Source organism: Staurois parvus, unplaced genomic scaffold (genome assembly GCF_062004578.1).
Source record: "Staurois parvus isolate SC_StPar_1 unplaced genomic scaffold, SC_StPar_1.0 ptg000169l, whole genome shotgun sequence".
NCBI lineage: Eukaryota > Metazoa > Chordata > Amphibia > Anura > Ranidae > Staurois > Staurois parvus.
This window is the reverse complement of record NW_028317965.1, coordinates 30,448-51,184: the sequence shown is the minus strand read 5'-3', so window position 1 is coordinate 51,184 and position 20,737 is coordinate 30,448. Positions and strand designations below refer to the sequence as shown.

General features: G+C 49.5%; 1 protein-coding gene across 1 annotated transcript in view; it reads right to left on the bottom strand.

Annotated features, from left to right (window-relative positions):
• MSH2 (mutS homolog 2) overlaps window positions 1-982 on the bottom strand; it is a 191,566-nt gene extending 190,584 nt beyond the window's left edge. Inside the window, exon 1 of the mRNA XM_089676428.1 lies at window positions 717-982. Coding sequence (XP_089532554.1) covers window positions 717-924 — 208 coding nt within the window. The 5' untranslated portion in view covers window positions 925-982. The remainder of the gene's footprint in view (window positions 1-716) is intronic.
• Between the last annotated feature and the right edge of the window lie 19,755 nt (window positions 983-20,737).

Here is a 20,737-nt window from a genome sequence, read left to right as displayed (position 1 = left end):
TACGAGAGACGGTCGGAGACAGCGGGCAGGATACGAGAGACGGTCGGAGACAGCGGGCAGGATACGAGAGACGGTCGGAGACAGCGGGCAGGATACGAGAGACAGTCGGAGACTGCGGGCAGGACACGAGAGACGGTCGGAGACTGCGGGCAGGACACGAGAGACGGTCGGAGACTGCGGGCAGGACACGAGAGACGGTCGGAGACTGCGGGCAGGACACGAGAGACGGTCGGAGACTGCGGGCAGGACACGAGAGACGGTCGGAGACAGCGGGCAGGATACGAGAGACGGTCGGAGACAGCGGGCATGATACGAGAGACGGTCGGAGACTGCGGACATGATACAAGAGACGGTCAGAGACTGCAGACATGATACGAGAGATGGTCAGAGACTGCGGACATGATACAAAGACGGTCAGAGACTGCAGACATGATAGAAGAGACGGTCAGAGACAGTGGACGTGGTAGAGGAGGGTGAACTATAAAAAAAGCAAACAAAACCCTTCATTAACCATTGTAGATGGGGGGGGTGTAATGACACCTCATGTATCTGCTGAGTGAACAGTGACGGTCACATATACAATGTTTCCAGAAGTGAAGGAAGGAATGTGTATGACAGAAGGTTCCTCATCCCAGCCACATAAACACAAGTCCCAGCATTCCCCCAGCTTGTGATTTGCAGGGCATGCTGGGATTTGTAGTTCTATAGGCGCGCACCTGATCCCAGGTACTTGATGACTCCGTTGGTCTTGAAGACCTCCTTGGCGGCGAAGATGGCATCACCGCCGTGCACCGTGTAGTAATCGCTCCGGTCGAACACCCGCACGGTGGTCTCCGGCTTGTCCGGCATGGAGAAGTAGAAGCTGAGGAAGCCGCTCTCCGCCCCGCTGTCCATAGACAGCTTCTCCTTCGGCTGCACGGCCATGCTGGAATCTCCCGCCAACACACAGCAGCCACAACACAGGATGACAGCACGCCGCGGCTGGGACACGACGTCCCCACGTAGGGGAAGGCAGCGTGTGAGGTGGGGATGCTAGGGCGCCATGTTGTGTGAGGGCAGTGGTGGTGTTGCCTTACAAAAAACAGCATTCATTTCCACAGCCAGATCCGAGTTTTGAAGTTATGGCCCTGGGAATATTTAAAATATCAATAAAAGCAGACTTTATTTTTGTGTATTAAACTCACATGGCTGACATGTTAAAAAAACACCTGGAAACGAATTGGATTTTGATGTGAAACATGGCCTCATAAGTCTAAATGTTAATGTTTTAAGTGATATAAGACCCGCTGTCCTTGGAATTTATAAAGAATGGTGTTTTTCGTCACTGTACATCCAACGTCAGGTTTTAATGATGCTGTGCAGCCAAGATTCATTGGTTGCTAGGATGCTGGCAGTCTTGGGGCCCCTAGCAACCAATGACATCGTGTAGCTGAGCATCAGTTGTTTTTCTTAACCACTTGACCTCCAGAAAGTTTTACCCCCACCCTGACCAGAGCATTTTTTCACTTTTCAGCACTGTGCTACTTTAACTTTAGCAATTGCACAGTCATGCAACACTGTACACAAATGAAGTTTATATCAATTTTTTCACACAAATAGAGCTTTCTTTTGGTGGTATTTGATCAGGACTGTTTTTTTTATTTGTATTATATAAATGAAAAAAGTCAAACATATAAAAAAAAACAACAATATTTTCTACTGTTAAAAACATATAACAAAAATAAAAAAATGTCATTTAGGCCAAAAATGTCTTCTGCTACATGTCTTTGGTAAAAAAAAAAAATCCCAGTAAGTGTAAATGAATTGGTTTGTGTGAAAGTTATAGTGTATGCAAACTATGGTATGCTAAGTGGTTAGCACTTCCACCTGGCAGCACTGGGGTCGTTGGTTCAAATCCCAATCACGGCAGCACCTGCCTGGAGTTTGCATGTTATCTCTGTGCCTGCGTGGGTTTCTTCCGGGTACTCCGGTTTCCTCCCACACTCCAAAGACATGCTGGTAGGTAAATTGGCTCCTGTCTAAATTGTCTCTAGTATGTGTATGTATGAATGTGAGTTAGGGACCTTAGATTGTACCCCCCTTGAGGGTTAGGGACTGATGTAAATGTACAATATATATGTAAAGCGCTGCATAAATTGATGGCGCTATATAAGTACTTGAAATAAATAAATATATACTAAAATATTTATTTTGTTTTTTTATACTACTACTAATGGCGGTGATCAGCGACTTATAGGGGGCTGTGATAGCGTGGCGGACAATCTGGCGCTAACAGGGAGCTAGCTGGGAGGGACATTAACTGACATCACAAGTGACACTAATACAGTGATCAGATATATAATACTGTACACTGTCACTGTACTAATGACACTGGCTGGGAAGGAGTTAACATCAAGGGGTTAACTGTGTGCCGCACAAGTGTAACCTATGTAATATGCACTGCTTTTACTAAGAGATGTGACTGTTTTTTTTTCTCCCTGCTTTCCAGGGAGAAGAAACATTCAGATCTCTGATCTGTTTACAGAACCCTATGTGTTTGCAAACACAGGATTCTGTGCTGTGATTGGCTACAGCTGATCAGCAGGTGTTAGCCAAAAATCATTGGCCAGGACCTGTTGACAAAGTTGTGCTGTAGGCAGTGACAGTGCATGTAAGCAAGGGGGGAGCACCAGGAGCATCCAGCTGGATGACATACATCTACATGATCCAGTGTGGCTGTGCCGCCCGCCCACAGTAAATGTACTGCAGGTGGGCGGCAAGAAGTTAAATTCAACCTTCAACTTTCCCAGAAAACTGCCTAGGCAGGTAAGGCCTCAATGCACACAGGCATAAGAATTTTTGCCGCTAGAAAAAAATGCTGCTAATCTCGCAGTTTTTCACTTGCGATTAGGTGCATTTATTATTTATTTATTACAGGTACTTATATAGTTACATAGTTAGTCTGGCTGAAAAAAAGAAAAAAGTCCATCCAGTTCAATCACAAAAAAAAAAGTTATAATCCTACACCCACAGTTGATCCAGAGGAAGGCAAAAAAACCCAGCAAAGCATGATCCAATTTGCTCCTGCTGGGGAAAAAAATTCCTTCCTGATCCCCCGCGAGGCAATCGGATATTCCCTGGATCAACTTTACCTATAAATGTTAGTATCCAGTTATATTCTGTGTATCCAAGAAACAATCCAGGACTCCAGCAATCCACTGAGCTGGCCAGAACCAACTCTTGAGGGAGTCTATTCCACCACGCTTTACATATATATTGTACATTCACATCAGTCCCTAACCCTCAAGGGGTGTACAATCTAAGGTCCCTAACTTACATTCATACATATACATACTAGGGCCAATTTAGACAGGAGCCAATTAACCTACCAGCATGTCTTTGGAGTGTGGGAGGAAACCGGAGTACCTGGAGGAAACCCACACAGGCACAGGGAGAACATGCAAACTCCAGGCAGGCGGTGCTGTGGTTGGGATTTGAACCAATGACCCTAGTATTGCCCAAAGCGCTGTGCTGTTTATGTGTATTACATGCGTAAAATGTTTTGAAACTTTTTTCTTAACTCATCTATTGGCTAGGATAATAATTTTTTCTAGCCATTGGAATAAACTCACACAAGCATGTGTTTATGCATGTTTACACACGATTGAATGCGTTTATTCACATTGTGCATTGTGTCTGCAACATAATGTAAAAGTGTCACCATTAAAGTGGTACTAAACCCTGGACCCTGCATTTACTATATCTGGCCTCCCCAGACCCTGCATTCACTATATCCGGTCTCCCCGGACCCTGCATTCACTATATCTGGTCTCCCCGGACCCTGCATTTACTATATCTGGCCTCCCCAGACCCTGCATTCACTATATCCGGTCTCCCCGGACCCTGCATTCACTATATCCCGTCTCCCCGGACCCTGCATTCACTATATCCGATCTCCCCGGACCCTGCATTCACTATATCCCGTCTCCCCGGACCCTGCATTCACTATATCCGGTCTCCCCGGACCCTGCATTCACTATATCTGGTCTCCCTGGACCCTGCATTCACTATATCTGGTCTCCCTGGACCCTGCATTCACTATATCTGGTCTCCGTGGACCCTGCATTTACTATATCCGGTCTCCCAGGACCCTGCATTCACTATATCCGGTCTCCCAGGACCCTGCATTCACTATATTCGCTCTCCCCAGACCACGCATTCACTATATCTGGTCTCCCCGGACCCTGCAGTCACTATATCTGGTCTCCCCGGACCCTGCATTCACTATATCTGGTCTCCCCGGACCCTGCATTCACTATATCTGGTCTCCCCGGACCCTGCATTCACTATATCTGGTCTCCCAGGACCCTGTATTTACTATATTTGGTCTCCCACAGTACACACAACATGGAAGTGCAATTATTTTAGTAAATATAAACTGCCAAATACATTTTCTCATCAGCATTTAAAGCAGTCTTGTGGCGTCAGCAGTGCACTGGTTAAAGTTTGTAGATTTGTTTTTGCTCTAGGAGGATGCAGAACCCCTGAGTCTCTGTCTGGACAGTGCTGATTGGCCCTGTGCTGATCACATGCACTCTCCCAAGAAGAAAAAAAAAACCTCTGGCAATACACACTAAACTGAGCATGTTCATGTGGCTACACGTTCAGTCTGTCTTATCAAGTGTACATTTGAACAAGAGGAGGGGCAGAGAAGACAGGATCAAACGGCCTTTTTACACAATGCAGAGGATTAACCCCTTAGGTTCCACAGTGAGTATAACAAGCATGCTTTACTGCATATACAGACTGATTTTGCTGTTGTGGGTTTACTAACACTTTAAAGCAGAAATAGAGTCTTCAATACTTCCCTGTGCTTTAAGGTTCTTTGCCAGCACCAGCATCCTCTCCCAAGCTTCCCTGAGGTTCCAGTCTTGATTGGCCAGAACAGAGTGAAGTCATCCCGGCACACAGAAACTGTGCCTGAATGTAAACTGAGCTGCGCATGCACCGCTCTTTGTACATACTGCAGAAGACTCAGAACAGGCACGTAGGTTTTTTTTCATTGTAGAAGAAACATAACAGAAGAAATAAAGAGCTGCCTGCTCAACGTTTTTCAAATTTTTGGCCAAAGGAGCTCAGCCCATGGCCTGGGGGGTCACATATGGCCCGAGACCTCAAACCAGGGAAGCCCATGCCTGGGCATTCACACATATATGTTTACCGCTACTCAAGGTAGAGAGACTCCTAATCTCCGAACACAACTCCTCCTGTAGGTACTCGCCCAGATCGTGTGCTGCAGAGATGAGAACAAAGGACCTCCCATCGGCTGCACTCCAAGCAATCCATTTTAATGAACCAGGATAAAGCCAATACAGAGAGTGGAAATACAGTGGGGGACTGGCAGGTAAACGCGCTTCACGCTAAACACAGCGGTTATTCATTACCCACTTACAATTTTAACATCCCCAAAGTGCAATGCACAAAATCCAACACACCAACCCAAAGGATATGTGCAAGAATTCCCGCAATGGAGAAGACAAATATAAAAAGAGTAATGAATAAACGCTGTCCTTAGCGTGAAACACTTTTACCTGCCAGTCCCCCACTGTATGTCCACTGTCTGTATTGGCTTTATCTCGGTTCAATAAAGTGGATTGTTTGGAGTGCAGCCGATCAGACTTTCTTTGTTCTCAGGGAAGTCCATGCCCGGGATTGTCAACCCATCGATTACGATGCAGGCTTGCCAACCCGCCATCTCAGAGCATCAGACTGCATCGAGCCAACACTGGCAGCAGAGGAAGCAGGCAGCAGAAGAGGGAGCAGGCTGCAGCAGAGGGAGCAGGCAGCAGCAGAAGAGGAAGCAGGCTGCAGCAGAGGGAGCAGGCAGCAGCAGAGGAAGCAGGCTGCAGCAGAGGAAGCAGGCAGCAGCAGAGGAGGAAGCAGGCTGCAGCAGAGGGAGCAGGCAGCAGCAGAGGAAGCAGGCTGCAGCAGAGGAAGCAGGCTGCAGCAGATGGAGCAGGCAGCAGCAGATGGAGCAGGCAGCAGCAGAGGGAGCAGGCTGCAGCAGATGGAGCAGGCAGCAGCAGAGGAGGAAGCAGGCTGCAGCAGAGGGAGCAGGTAGCAGCAGAGGGAGCAGGCAGAAGCACAGGAAGCAGGCAGCAGTGGAGGAAGCAGGAGACACATAAACCAATGCTTCCTTGGTAGCTCTGGCTCCAGTCTCACACAAAGTGATACCAAATGCACTGAAGGTCAGTGTATTAACACCTTCCCACCCAGCCTATAGCAGATTGACAATACAATACAATGAAACAAGACATATATTCAGAGAGGCCATTTTAATACAAGTCACCTGATACCTTACACCCCTAGATTACGTCTACCCGAAATCAGAAAGCATTATCACCTTAACCGTCACAGCCAGATATGTCATATGTGATGTCTAGACGTTCAGAATATCGTTCTGCATATTATCCTGCCAGTGGATAGGATGCTACATGTACCTAGGGAAGGTTATTGACCATGATATAAACTGGGAAGGATTTGGTCATAGCCTGAGTTCCCCGCCTAAACACCCCTCCCCAAATGAGGCGATTGGTTCTCTGCTTTAAGGAGACACCCTGCTGGGTTCCTAGAAAAAGGCTGTTATGCTTGGAGAAGATGAAGAGATCTTCCTTTTAACATCAGGAACAAACTTTGGGAGAGGAGGCACCCTTTTACTCAGGACCCTTGAAGCTGCTTAAACCAGGATTTCTGCAAGTATTCTACCTTCTTAAACTTTTTTAGCTCTCTGCTGTGTTATTGCTCTCGCTCTTTCTCTCTATATATATATATATAGGCTACATCTTTTTCTCTAAATATTTTTATTGCACCAGTTTGACCTTTTTGGTAATAAATTCTATTTTCTGAAAAGTGTTGAACTGTTTCTAAAGCTCTTTAATGCAAACTAAGAATCCCTGTCTCTGAAGAGCGCTACTGTGTGTTTTTAAACTTCTGCATACATCTGCCTGCGGTGACAGTGTGTATACAGACTCTTATTCAAACATCATAATGTTACTGCTAAGATTGGCGAGTTTCCTCCTACTCTGTACAAAAAGGTGGTGGCAGTGTGAAGGGTTAATTGCATAATTAACCTGACCCAGTAACGATCGCTCTCAGGCTGCGGCACATAGGTTGTTTTCCAGTGAGCTGAGAAATCTTTGTGCAGGGTGCAGCTGAGCGTGGCATTGTTACACACGTGACAGCACGGTTTTAGATTGGCTAGTCCTTCGGTCACAAGTTGGTGAGAAGGGCTGGGGGTCTGACGCCACGTCCGTCACATTGTTAGCTGTGACTGGTCAAAGCAGTCACATGATACAGACAGTGCCAATCATGGCCCATCTGTATCATGTGATCAGCGTTGCCCAATCACAGCTAATCACAACAAAAGACTGAATGAATCAGTTTCATTCAGTAACAATGACTGCAAATATCAATGAAATATATTGCTATTAGCAATCAATGTGTTAAAAAATATATAAAATCCTAATCACTTGCCCAGAGTAGTTCAATGTTACTATGGTAACATTTAGAGATGAGCGAAGTATTCAAAAATTCGATTCGACTGATTCGGCGAATTCGTAGAAAAATTTCGATTCGAGTCGAATATATTCGCTGTGAATTTAACTTAAAAAAGGGTGTTTCTAGGCTTCAGAGAGACTTAATATTAGTGCTGAACACTGTACCTTTAATTTAAATGCCCTTGGAGTCTGCTGGGGAAGAGAAATAATACTGTCAGGCAGTATGACATGCAGATGAGTGCCGTCGATCTTAGAATCACCGCACACTTCACTCATTTGGCCAGTCACGGGGCCAAAACCAGAGTGTGGAGCCACAGTGTGGCGGTGGAGGCAGCAGCAATGGGAGGCCATACAGCACCCTATGACAAAAATGGAAACCACCAGCAGTGTGAGGAGACCTGAAAGTGGCACATGGCAGAGTGTGGCGATAGAGACAGCAGCAATGGGAGGCCGTACAGGGACCCATGACACACTCTGGACCTGGCAGCAGCATGAGGAGGCGGTACAGGGGCCCATGGCAGATTACGGGCCTGGCAGCAGCATGAGGAGTCGGTACGGGGGCCCATGGCAGATTACAGGCCTGGCAGCAGCAATGGGAGGCCGTACAGGGACCCATGACACAATCTGGACCTGGCAGCAGCATGGGGAGGCGGTACAGGGGCCCATGACAGATTACGGGCCTGGCAGCAGCATTTGGAGTCGGTACGGGGGCCCATGACACACTCTGGACCTGGCAGCAGCATGAGGAGGCGGTACAGGGGCGCATGACAGATTACGAGCCTGGCAGCAGCAACTTGGACAGGAGGACGTTCAGTTTCTGCACCGTCTGGTGCGTGCTCGCAAACTGTTGTCTCTTGGAAACGGATTCCAAGAAAGACTGCTGACGGAATCCGTGAAGAGGAGTAGCAGGAGAAGGAGCATCTGAACGAGCGGAATATGCCAACAAGCGACAACAGGGGCCCATGACAGATTACGGGCCTGGCAGCAGCATGAGGAGTCGGTACGGGGGCCCATGGCAGATTAGGGGCCTGGCAGCAGCTATGGGAGGCCCGTAATCTGCCAGCACCCTATGACAAAAAATGGAACCCACCAGCAGTGTGAGGAGACCTGAAAGTGGCACATGGCAGAGTGTGGCGATGGAGACAGCAGCAATGGGAGGCCGTACAGGGACCCATGAGAGACTCTGGACCTGGCAGCAGCATGAGGAGGCGGTATAGGGGCCCATGGCAGATTAGGGGCCTGGCAGCAGCTATGGGAGGCCCGTAATCTGCCAGCACCCTATGACAAAAAATGGAATACACCAGCAGTGTGAGGATACCTGAAAGTGGCACATGGCAGAGTGTGGCGATGGAGACAGCAGCAATGGGAGGCCGTACAGGGACCCATGAGAGACTCTGGACTTGGCAGCAGCATGAGGAGGCGGTATAGGGGCCCATGGCAGATTAGGGGCCTGGCAGCAGCTATGGGAGGCCCGTAATCTGCCAGCACCCTATGACAAAAAATGGAACACACCAGCAGTGTGAGGAGACCTGAAAGTGGCACATGTTTGGGGCATGATTCATGGCGGATTTAGTCAGTTGTGTCAGGAACTGGTGGTTTGAAATCCAGACTAATCCACGCCTGATTCATTTTCACAAACGTCAGTCTCTCCACACTTTGGGTGGACAGTCGTGTCCTCCGCGGAGTTGCAATACCTCCTGCCGCACTAAACACGCGCTCCGATGCCACGCTACTGGCCGGGCATGACAGCCTTTCAAGGGCAAATTCAGCTAGTTGGGGCCAAAGGTCAAGTTTCGTTGCCCAGTAGTCAAGGGGATTGTCTACCTCGGTTGGCAGGGTGCTGTCCAAGTAGGCCTAAGCCTGTTGTTTGAGGTCCTGCTCCAGGTCCACCTGATGCTGCTGCTGCTGCTGCTGCTGCTGCTGCTGCTGCGGCTGGTTAGTAGTTTCCTCACTGCGCTGGTGAAGAAAGCTACTCATCATCGACTGCAGACTGAGGCAGCCGCTGCTGGTGGAGCTGCCACTGCTCCTACCACCCCACCCCTCCCCTGCTGCCATGGCAGCGGAACGCGAGCGCACAGGGCCCACAGTGTCTGAGGATGGACGTTGGCGCAGACAGGCAGAGACCAGCTGACTACATAGGTGGTTTTTATAGTACGTTATTTTGGCCTCCCTCTCAGCAGGTGTGAAAAAGGCCACCATTTTTGAACGGTAGCGAGGGTCCAACAAGGTGGACAGCCAAAAGTCATCCCTCTGTCTGATGGTTATTATTCGGCTGTCGCTACGCAAGCAAGCGAGCATGCTATGGGCCATTTGTGCCAAGGAATGCGAGGGACTCCCTGCCTCCATCTCCACAGCATACTGCCACGGTGCGTCTGGGTCCTCTGTCTCCTCCTCCTCCTCCTCCTCCTCCTCTACCAGATGCTCCTGCTCCTCCACTCCTGTCCGCTGAGTGGAAAAACCACCCATTTCACTCAATAATTCCTGAGCACCAATGTCCTCCTCTACCTCCTCCTCTTCTTCCTGTCCTGCCCCCACAGGGGTCATGTGGCGTTGAGATCTGTGCGCCACATCTACCGCACCCTGACCAGCCATTGTTAACAGCATTTGTTCCAGGACGTGCAACAGAGGAATGACGTCGTTCATCCCATAGTCCTGCCGACTCACGAATAGCGTGGCCTCCTCAAAGGGCCTGAGCAAGCGCAGGTGTCACGCATGAGCTGCCAATGGCTGACATCTAAGTTACACAGGGAGTACCTTTATCCGCTTTTAACATCAGGAAATCGGTGATGGCCTTTCGCTGTTCGTAAAGGCGGTCTAACATATGTAGGGTTGAATTCCACCTTGTTGCAACGTCACAGCATGAGGAGTCGGTACGGGGGCCCATGGCAGATTACGTGCCTGGCAGCAGCAATGGGAGGCCCGTAATCTGCCAGCACCCTATGTCAAAAAATTCAACACACCAGCAGTGTGAGGAGACCTGAAAGTGGCACATGGCAGAGTGTGGCTATGGAGACAGCAGCAATGGGAGGCCGTACAGGGACCCATGACACACTCTGGACTTGGCAGCAGCATGAGGAGGCGGTATAGGGGCCCATGGCAGATTAGGGGCCTGGCAGCAGCAATGGGAGGCCCGTAATCTGCCAGCACCCTATGTCAAAAAATTCTACACACCAGCAGTGTGTGAGGAGACCTGAAAGTGGCACATGGCAGAGTGTGGCGATGGAGACAGCAGCAATGGGAGGCCGTACAGGGACCCATGAGAGACTCTGGACCTGGCAGCAGCATGAGGAAGCGGCATATAGGGGCCTATGGCAGATTAGGGGCCTGGCAGCAGCTATAGGAGGCCCATAATCTGCCAGCACCCTATGTCAAAAAATTCAACACACCAGCAGTGTGAGGAGACCTGAAAGTGGCACATGGCAGAGTGTGGCTATGGAGACAGCAGCAATGGGAGGCCGTACAGGGACCCATGACACACTCTGGACTTGGCAGCAGCATGAGGAGGCGGTATAGGGGCCCATGGCAGATTAGGGGCCTGGCAGCAGCAATGGGAGGCCCGTAATCTGCCAGCACCCTATGTCAAAAAATTCTACACACCAGCAGTGTGTGAGGAGACCTGAAAGTGGCACATGGCAGAGTGTGGCGATGGAGACAGCAGCAATGGGAGGCCGTACAGGGACCCATGAGAGACTCTGGACCTGGCAGCAGCATGAGGAAGCGGTATATAGGGGCCTATGGCAGATTAGGGGCCTGGCAGCAGCTATAGGAGGCCCATAATCTGCCAGCACCCTATGTCAAAAAATTCAACACACCAGCAGTGTGAGGAGACCTGAAAGTGGCACATGGCATGAGACACTGTGGACCTGGCAGCAGCATGAGGAGGCGGTATATAGGGGCCCATGGCAGATTAGGGGCCTGGCAGCAGCTATGGGAGGCCCGTAATCTGCCAGCACCCTATGTCAAAAAATTCTACACACCAGCAGTGTGTGAGGAGACCTGAAAGTGGCACATGGCAGAGTGTGGCGATGGAGACAGCAGCAATGGGAGGCCGTACAGGGACCCATGACAGACTCTGGACCTGGCAGCAGCATGAGGAGGCGGTATATAGGGGCCTATGGCAGATTAGGGGCCTGGCAGCAGCTATGGGAGGCCCATAATCTGCCAGCACCCTATGTCAAAAAATTCTACACACCAGCAGTGTGTGAGGAGACCTGAAAGTGGCACATGGCAGAGTGTGGCGATGGAGACAGCAGCAATGGGAGGCCGTACAGGGACCCATGAGAGACTCTGGACCTGGCAGCAGCATGAGGAGGTGGTATATAGGGGCCCATGGCAGATTAGGGGCCTGGCAGCAGCTATGGGAGGCCCGTAATCTGCCAGCACCCTATGTCAAAAAATTCAACACACCAGCAGTGTGTGAGGAGACCTGAAAGTGGCACATGGCAGAGTGTGGCGATGGAGACAGCAGCAATGGGAGGCCGTACAGGGACCCATGACAGACTCTGGACCTGGCAGCAGCATGAGGAGGCGGTATATAGGGGCCCATGGCAGATTAGGGGCCTGGCAGCAGCAATGGGAGGCCCGTAATCTGCCAACACCCTATGTCAAAAAATTCTACACACCAGCAGTGTGTGAGGAGACCTGAAAGTGGCACATGGCAGAGTGTGGCGATGGAGACAGCAGCAATGGGAGGCCGTACAGGGACCCATGAGAGACTCTGGACCTGGCAGCAGCATGAGGAGGCGGTATATAGGGGCCCATGGCAGATTAGGGGCCTGGCAGCAGCTATGGGAGGCCCGTAATCTGCCAGCACCCTATGTCAAAAAATTCAACACACCAGCAGTGTGTGAGGAGACCTGAAAGTGGCACATGGCAGAGTGTGGCGATGGAGACAGCAGCAATGGGAGGCCGTACAGGGACCCATGACAGACTCTGGACCTGGCAGCAGCATGAGGAGGCGGTATATAGGGGCCCATGGCAGATTAGGGGCCTGGCAGCAGCAATGGGAGGCCCGTAATCTGCCAACACCCTATGTCAAAAAATTCTACACACCAGCAGTGTGTGAGGAGACCTGAAAGTGGCACATGGCAGAGTGTGGCGATGGAGACAGCAGCAATGGGAGGCCGTACAGGGACCCATGAGAGACTCTGGACCTGGCAGCAGCATGAGGAGGCGGTATATAGGGGCCTATGGCAGATTAGGGGCCTGGCAGCAGCTATGGGAGGCCCGTAATCTGCCAGCACCCTATGTCAAAAAATTCTACACACCAGCAGTGTGTGAGGAGACCTGAAAGTGGCACATGGCAGAGTGTGGCGATGGAGACAGCAGCAATGGGAGGCCGTACAGGGACCCATGACAGACTCTGGACCTGGCAGCAGCATGAGGAGGCGGTATATAGGGGCCTATGGCAGATTAGGGGCCTGGCAGCAGCTATGGGAGGCCCATAATCTGCCAGCACCCTATGTCAAAAAATTCTACACACCAGCAGTGTGTGAGGAGACCTGAAAGTGGCACATGGCAGAGTGTGGCGATGGAGACAGCAGCAATGGGAGGCCGTACAGGGACCCATGACAGACTCTGGACCTGGCAGCAGCATGAGGAGGCGGTATATAGGGGCCTATGGCAGATTAGGGGCCTGGCAGCAGCTATGGGAGGCCCATAATCTGCCAGCACCCTATGTCAAAAAATTCTACACACCAGCAGTGTGTGAGGAGACCTGAAAGTGGCACATGGCAGAGTGTGGCGATGGAGACAGCAGCAATGGGAGGCCGTACAGGGACCCATGAGAGACTCTGGACCTGGCAGCAGCATGAGGAGGCGGTATATAGGGGCCCATGGCAGATTAGGGGCCTGGCAGCAGCTATGGGAGGCCCGTAATCTGCCAGCACCCTATGTCAAAAAATTCAACACACCAGCAGTGTGTGAGGAGACCTGAAAGTGGCACATGGCAGAGTGTGGCGATGGAGACAGCAGCAATGGGAGGCCGTACAGGGACCCATGACAGACTCTGGACCTGGCAGCAGCATGAGGAGGCGGTATATAGGGGCCTATGGCAGCTTAGGGGCCTGGCAGCAGCTATGGGAGGCCCGTAATCTGCCAGCACCCTATGTCAAAAAATTCTACACACCAGCAGTGTGTGAGGAGACCTGAAAGTGGCACATGGCAGAGTGTGGCGATGGAGACAGCAGCAATGGGAGGCCGTACAGGGACCCATGACAGACTCTGGACCTGGCAGCAGCATGAGGAGGCGGTATATAGGGGCCTATGGCAGATTATGGGCCTGGCAGCAGCTATGGGAGGCCCATAATCTGCCAGCACCCTATGTCAAAAAATTCTACACACCAGCAGTGTGTGAGGAGACCTGAAAGTGGCACATGGCAGAGTGTGGCGATGGAGACAGCAGCAATGGGAGGCCGTACAGGGACCCATGAGAGACTCTGGACCTGGCAGCAGCATGAGGAGGCGGTATATAGGGGCCTATGGCAGATTAGGGGCCTGGCAGCAGCTATGGGAGGCCCGTAATCTGCCAGCACCCTATGTCAAAAAAATTGAACACACCAGCAGTGTGTGAGGAGACCTGAAAGTGGCACATGGCAGAGTGTGGCGATGGAGACAGCAGCAATGGGAGGCCGTACAGGGACCCATGAGAGACTCTGGACTTCGCAGCAGCATGAGGAGGCGGTATAGGGGCCCATGGAAGATTAGGGGCCTGGCAGCAGCTATGGGAGGCCCGTAATCTGCCAGCACCCTATGTCAAAAAAATTGAACACACCAGCAGTGTGTGAGGAGACCTGAAAGTGGCACATGGCAGAGTGTGGCGATGGAGACAGCAGCAATGGGAGGCCGTACAGGGACCCATGAGAGACTCTGGACTTCGCAGCAGCATGAGGAGGCGGTATAGGGGCCCATGGCAGATTAGGGGCCTGGCAGCAGCTATGGGAGGCCCGTAATCTGCCAGCACCCTATGTCAAAAAAATTGAACACACCAGCAGTGTGTGAGGAGACCTGAAAGTGGCACATGGCAGAGTGTGGCGATGGAGACAGCAGCAATGGGAGGCCGTACAGGGACCCATGAGAGACTCTGGACTTCGCAGCAGCATGAGGAGGCGGTATAGGGGCCCATGGCAGATTAGGGGCCTGGCAGCAGCTATGGGAGGCCCGTAATCTGCCAGCACCCTATGTCAAAAAAATTGAACACACCAGCAGTGTGTGAGGAGACCTGAAAGTGGCACATGGCAGAGTGTGGCGATGGAGACAGCAGCAATGGGAGGCCGTACAGGGACCCATGAGAGACTCTGGACTTCGCAGCAGCATGAGGAGGCGGTATAGGGGCCCATGGCAGATTAGGGGCCTGGCAGCAGCTATGGGAGGCCCGTAATCTGCCAGCACCCTATGTCAAAAAAATTGAACACACCAGCAGTGTGTGAGGAGACCTGAAAGTGGCACATGGCAGAGTGTGGAGATGGAGACAGCAGCAATGGGAGGCCGTACAGGGACCCATGAGAGACTCTGGACTTCGCAGCAGCATGAGGAGGCGGTATAGGGGCCCATGGCAGATTAGGGGCCTGGCAGCAGCTATGGGAGGCCCGTAATCTGCCAGCACCCTATGTCAAAAAAATTGAACACACCAGCAGTGTGTGAGGAGACCTGAAAGTGGCACATGGCATGAGAAACTGTGGACCTGGCAGCAGCATGAGGAGGCGGTACAGGGGCCCATGGCAGATTAGGGGCCTGGCAGCAGCTATGGGAGGCCCGTAATCTGCCAGCACCCTATGACAAAAAATGGAACACACCAGCAGTGTGTGAGGAGACCTGAAAGTGGCACATGGCAGAGTGTGGCGATGGAGACAACCCACCGACTGTTTTGCTCGCTGCCAAGCTGCCACCCTCTTCTCCTGATGATGCGGAAGCAATAGCCTGATGACGACGAGGCTGCCAAGTGCGATCAGCCTCATCGTCATCAATTAGGGTCTCCGCCTCACTACTAGCCCCCTCGGCTGCGTGTGGGTCAGGAGACAGACCTGTCTCTAGACCGGCTACCGAGCCACTCTCCTCGCCACTACTTCTTCGCCTGGCTGCTGAAGAGGCGGATGTCTCCCCCCGTTCCTGACCGCCCTCTGTTAGCTCTTCCTCACTGTACTGGATGACACCGGGAGCACTGGCCTCTGGCTGCGAATAGTGCTGCCTCGACCCCTTCCTCTGCTGCCACGTCTGCTCGCTCCTAAAACATTGCCTCCTCTGCCACTCCTCTGCATGTTGTCTGACATACTCTTTAATTAAACGATTATGTGTCCCTGAGTAACAATTCTGTGTCCCTGAGTAACAATTCTGTGTCTGTGCGAGTAACAATTCTGTGGCCCTAAGTAACAGTTCTGTGGCCCTAAGTAACAGTTCTGTGGCCCTCAGTAACAATTCTGTGTCCCTGATTAACGTTTCTGTGGCCCCAAGTAACAGTTCTGTGGCCCTCAGTAACAATTCTGTGTCTGTGCGAGTAACAATTCTGTGTCTGTGCGAGTAACAATTCTGTGGCCCTAAGTAACAGTTCTGTGGCCCTCAGTAACAGTTCTGTTTCCCTGAGTAACAATTCTGTGTCTGTGCGAGTAAGAATTCTGTGTCTGTGCGAGTAACAATTCTGTGGCCCTAAGTAACAGTTCTGTGGCCCTCAGTAACAGTTCTGTGGCCCTGAGTAACAATTCTGTGTCTGTGCGAGTAACAATTCTGTGTCTGTGCGAGTAACAATTCTGTCTGTGCGAGTAACAATTCTGTCTGTGCGAGTAACAATTCTGTCTGTGCGAGTAACAATTCTGTGGCCCTAAGTAACAGTTCTGTGTCCCTGTGTAACAATTCTGTGTCTGTGCGAGTAACAATTCTGTGGCCCTAAGTAACAGTTCTGTGGCCCTCAGTAACAATTCTATGTCCCTGATTAACGTTTCTGTGGCCCCAAGTAACAGTTCTGTGGCCCTCAGTAACAATTCTGTGTCTGTGCGAGTAACAATTCTGTGTCTGTGCGAGTAACAATTCTGTGGCCCTAAGTAACGGTTCTGTGGCCCTCAGTAACAGTTCTGTGTCCCTGTGTAACAATTCTGTGTCTGTGCGAGTAACAATTCTGTGGCCCTAAGTAACAGTTCTGTGTCTGTGCGAGTAACAATTCTGTGTCTGTGCGAGTAACAATTCTGTGGCCCTAAGTAACAGTTCTGTGGCCTTCAGTAACAATTCTGTGTCTGTGCGAGTAACAATTCTGTGTCTGTGCGAGTAACAATTCTGTGGCCCTAAGTAAAGTTTCTGTGGCCCTAAGTAACAATTCTCTGGCACTCAGTAACAATTCTGTCTGTCCCTGAGTAAAAATTCTGTGGCCCTAAGTAAAGTTTCTGGGGCCCTGAGTAACAATTATCTGGCACTCAGTAACAATTCTGTCTGTCCCTGAGTAACAATTCTCTGGCACTCAGTAACAATTCTGTCTGTCCCTGAGTAAAAATTCTCTGGCCCTAAGTAAAGTTTCTGTGGCCCTGAGTAACAATTCTCTGGCACTCCGTAACAATTCTGTCTGTCCCTGAGTAACAATTCTCTGGCACTCAGTAACAATTCTGTCTGTCCCTGAGTAAAAATTCTGTGGCCCTAATTAAAGTTTCTGTGGCCCTAAGTAACAATTCTCTGGCACTCAGTAACAATTCTGTCTGTCCCTGAGTAACAATTCTCTGGCACTCAGTAACAATTCTGTCTGTCCCTGAGTAAAAATTCTGTGGCCCTAAGTAAAGTTTCTGTGGCCCTAAGTAACAATTCTCTGGCACTCAGTAACAATTCTGTCTGTCCCTGAGTAACAATTCTCTGGCACTCCGTAACAATTCTGTCTGTCCCTGAGTAACAATTCTCTGGCACTCAGTAACAATTCTGTCTGTCCCTGAGTAAAAATTCTGTGGCCCTAAGTAAAGTTTCTGTGGCCCTGAGTAACAATTCTCTGGCACTCCGTAACAATTCTGTCTGTCCCTGAGTATGAATTCCGTGGCCCTAACTAGCGTTTCTTTGTCCCTAAGTAACAGTTCTGTGGCCCTGAGTAACAATTCTGTGTCTGTGCGAGTAACAATTCTGTGGCCCTAAGTAACAGTTCTGTGGCCCTCAGTAACAGTTCTGTGTCTGTGCGAGTAACAATTCTGTGTCTGTGCGAGTAACAATTCTGTGGCCCTAAGTAAAGTTTCTGTGGCCCTCAGTAACAGTTCTGTGTCTGTGCGAGTAACAATTCTGTGTCTGTGCGAGTAACAATTCTGTGGCCCTAAGTAAAGTTTCTGTGGCCCTAAGTAACAATTCTCTGGCACTCCGTAACAATTCTGTCTGTCCCTGAGTAACAATTCTCTGGCACTCAGTAACAATTCTGTCTGTCCCTGAGTAAAAATTCTGTGGCCCTAAGTAAAGTTTCTGTGGCCCTGAGTAACAATTCCCTGGCACTCCGTAACAATTCTGTCTGTCCCTGAGTATGAATTCCGTGGCCCTAACTAGCGTTTCTTTGTCCCTAAGTAACAGTTCTGTGGCCCTGAGTAACAATTCTGTGTCTGTGCGAGTAACAATTCTGTGGCCCTAAGTAACAGTTCTGTGGCCCTCAGTAACAGTTCTGTGTCTGTGCGAGTAACAATTCTGTGGCCCTAAGTAAAGTTTCTGTGGCCCTCAGTAACAGTTCTGTGTCTGTGCGAGTAACAATTCTGTGTCTGTGCGAGTAACAATTCTGTGGCCCTAAGTAAAGTTTCTGTGGCCCTAAGTAACAATTCTCTGGCACTCAGTAACAATTCTGTCTGTCCCTGAGTAAAAATTCTGTGGCCCTAAGTAAAGTTTCTGTGGCCCTGAGTAACAATTCTCTGGCACTCCGTAACAATTCTGTCTGTCCCTGAGTAACAATTCTCTGGCACTCCGTAACAATTCTGTCTGTCCCTGAGTATGAATTCTGTGGCCCTAACTAGCGTTTCTTTGTCCCTAAGTAACAGTTCTGTGGCCCTGAGTAACAATTCTGTGTCTGTGCGAGTAACAATTCTGTGGCCCTAAGTAACAGTTCTGTGGCCCTCAGTAACAGTTCTGTGTCTGTGCGAGTAACAATTCTGTGTCTGTGCGAGTAACAATTCTGTGGCCCTAAGTAACAGTTCTGTGGCCTTCAGTAACAATTCTGTGTCTGTGCGAGTAACAATTCTGTGGCCCTAAGTAAAGTTTCTGTGGCCCTAAGTAACAATTCTCTGGCACTCAGTAACAATTCTGTCTGTCCCTGAGTAACAATTCTCTGGCACTCAGTAACAATTCTGTCTGTCCCTGAGTAAAAATTCTGTGGCCCTAAGTAAAGTTTCTGTGGCCCTGAGTAACAATTCTCTGGCACTCCGTAACAATTCTGTCTGTCCCTTAGTAACAATTCTCTGGCACTCAGTAACAATTCTGTCTGTCCCTGAGTAAAAATTCTGTGGCCCTAATTAAAGTTTCTGTGGCCCTAAGTAACAATTCTCTGGCACTCAGTAACAATTCTGTCTGTCCCTGAGTAACAATTCTCTGGCACTCAGTAACAATTCTGTCTGTCCCTGAGTAAAAATTCTGTGGCCCTAACTAGCGTTTCTTTGTCCCTAAATAACGATTCTGTGGCCCTCATTAACAAGTCTGTGTCCCTGAGTAATGGTTCTCTGTCCCTAAGTAACTTTTCTCTGTCCCCAATTATCGTTTGTGGCCCTAACTCTGTCCCTGTCCCTAGTACAGAGCGGTCTGCCTCTGTTCAATAACTGCAGGCAAATGAAGAATTCCAAAATGGCCGCTATTTATAGCTCGACCATTACACAGTGCTGACTGGCTGGCTGCTGATTGGCTGATGCGATCACATGTAGTTGAGGAATGCATTATGGGTCAGCGCGCCTTGTCTGCGCGCCTTCCCAGACATCCCCGCTCCGTCGCCGCACATGTCAGCCGCCATTTTCTGAAAAATTTCGATTCGCGCGTCCGAATTAGGCTATTTTTCGGATTCGGCACGAATCGAAATTTTTCCGATATTCGACTCGATTTCCACTTCGGATACTTCGATTCGCTCATCTCTAGTAACATTGTATTGCTTTGGTCACAGTGCGCTGAAAAATAGTAAAAAGAAAGAAAATTTTGAAAAAAGTAGAAAAATTTGAAAAAAAAAGTACAAATTCAATTATTTTCAAAAAAATGTAGCAGAAAACATTTTAATCTAAATTTAAATGTTATTTGCTAAATTTTATAAAAGAAACAAAGTATGTTTTTTTTTCAAAAGTTTCAGGTGTTTGTTTTATTTAGCAAAAAATAAAATCCTCAGTGGTGATTAAATACCAAAGGAAAGCTCTATTTGTGTGAAAAAAAAAGATAAAAATTTCATATGGGTATAGTGTTGCATGACCACGCAATTGTCAAAGTGCAACAGCGCTGAAAGCTGAAAATTGGCCTGGGCAGGAAGGGGGTATAAGTGCCTGGTATTGAAGGGGTTAAATGCATACACTGTTCTTTTGCAATGGGCATATTAGCACCTATAAAAGGGTTAACTATCAGGCTGCTTTCACACTGATCCATGGGTGCAGCGCAGTGTACCTGCGGCTTAGCTGCTCTGAGTGAGACTTCTATTATATCCTGCAGGTTTGGTGAGCTTTTATTAAGTGCAGCACACCCTCAAGATGTAATAGAAGTCTATGGCAAAGCACAGCTAACCTGTGCAGCGCTGGTGTGGGTAAATCGCAGCACATCAGTGTGAAACCAGGCTTAGAGGGGGCTTAGAATAGTAAGGGCTCATTTACAATTACGGTTTGGGGACAGTAAAGCCTCATAGGTGAGGTGTTTTACCACTCCCCCCAAACTACTGGTGTAGCATCAGGGGTCACAATAGTAACACTACCCCATGCGGCCTCCCAGTCACATTCTGTTTTACACTTGGACAGGAGGGGTAGTGGGACATATACAGGAACCAATCTATTTTCCCTCTCCTCTCCAAGGTCCTGCTGGCATTCAGTGGCTGCCAGGGGAAAATTTTCATTTTGATATTCATAAAAAAAAAAAAAAAGAAAATTCTGAACTACTTTGTGGCCCACGACCAGTTACTAAATCACAAAGTGTTGCTAAACCCAGGAACCTGCATTCACTATATCTGGTCTCCCATAGTACACAACTTGGAAATGCATTTATTTTAGTAAATATAAACCGCTAAATACCTTTTCTCAGCAGTTAGAGCAGTCGTG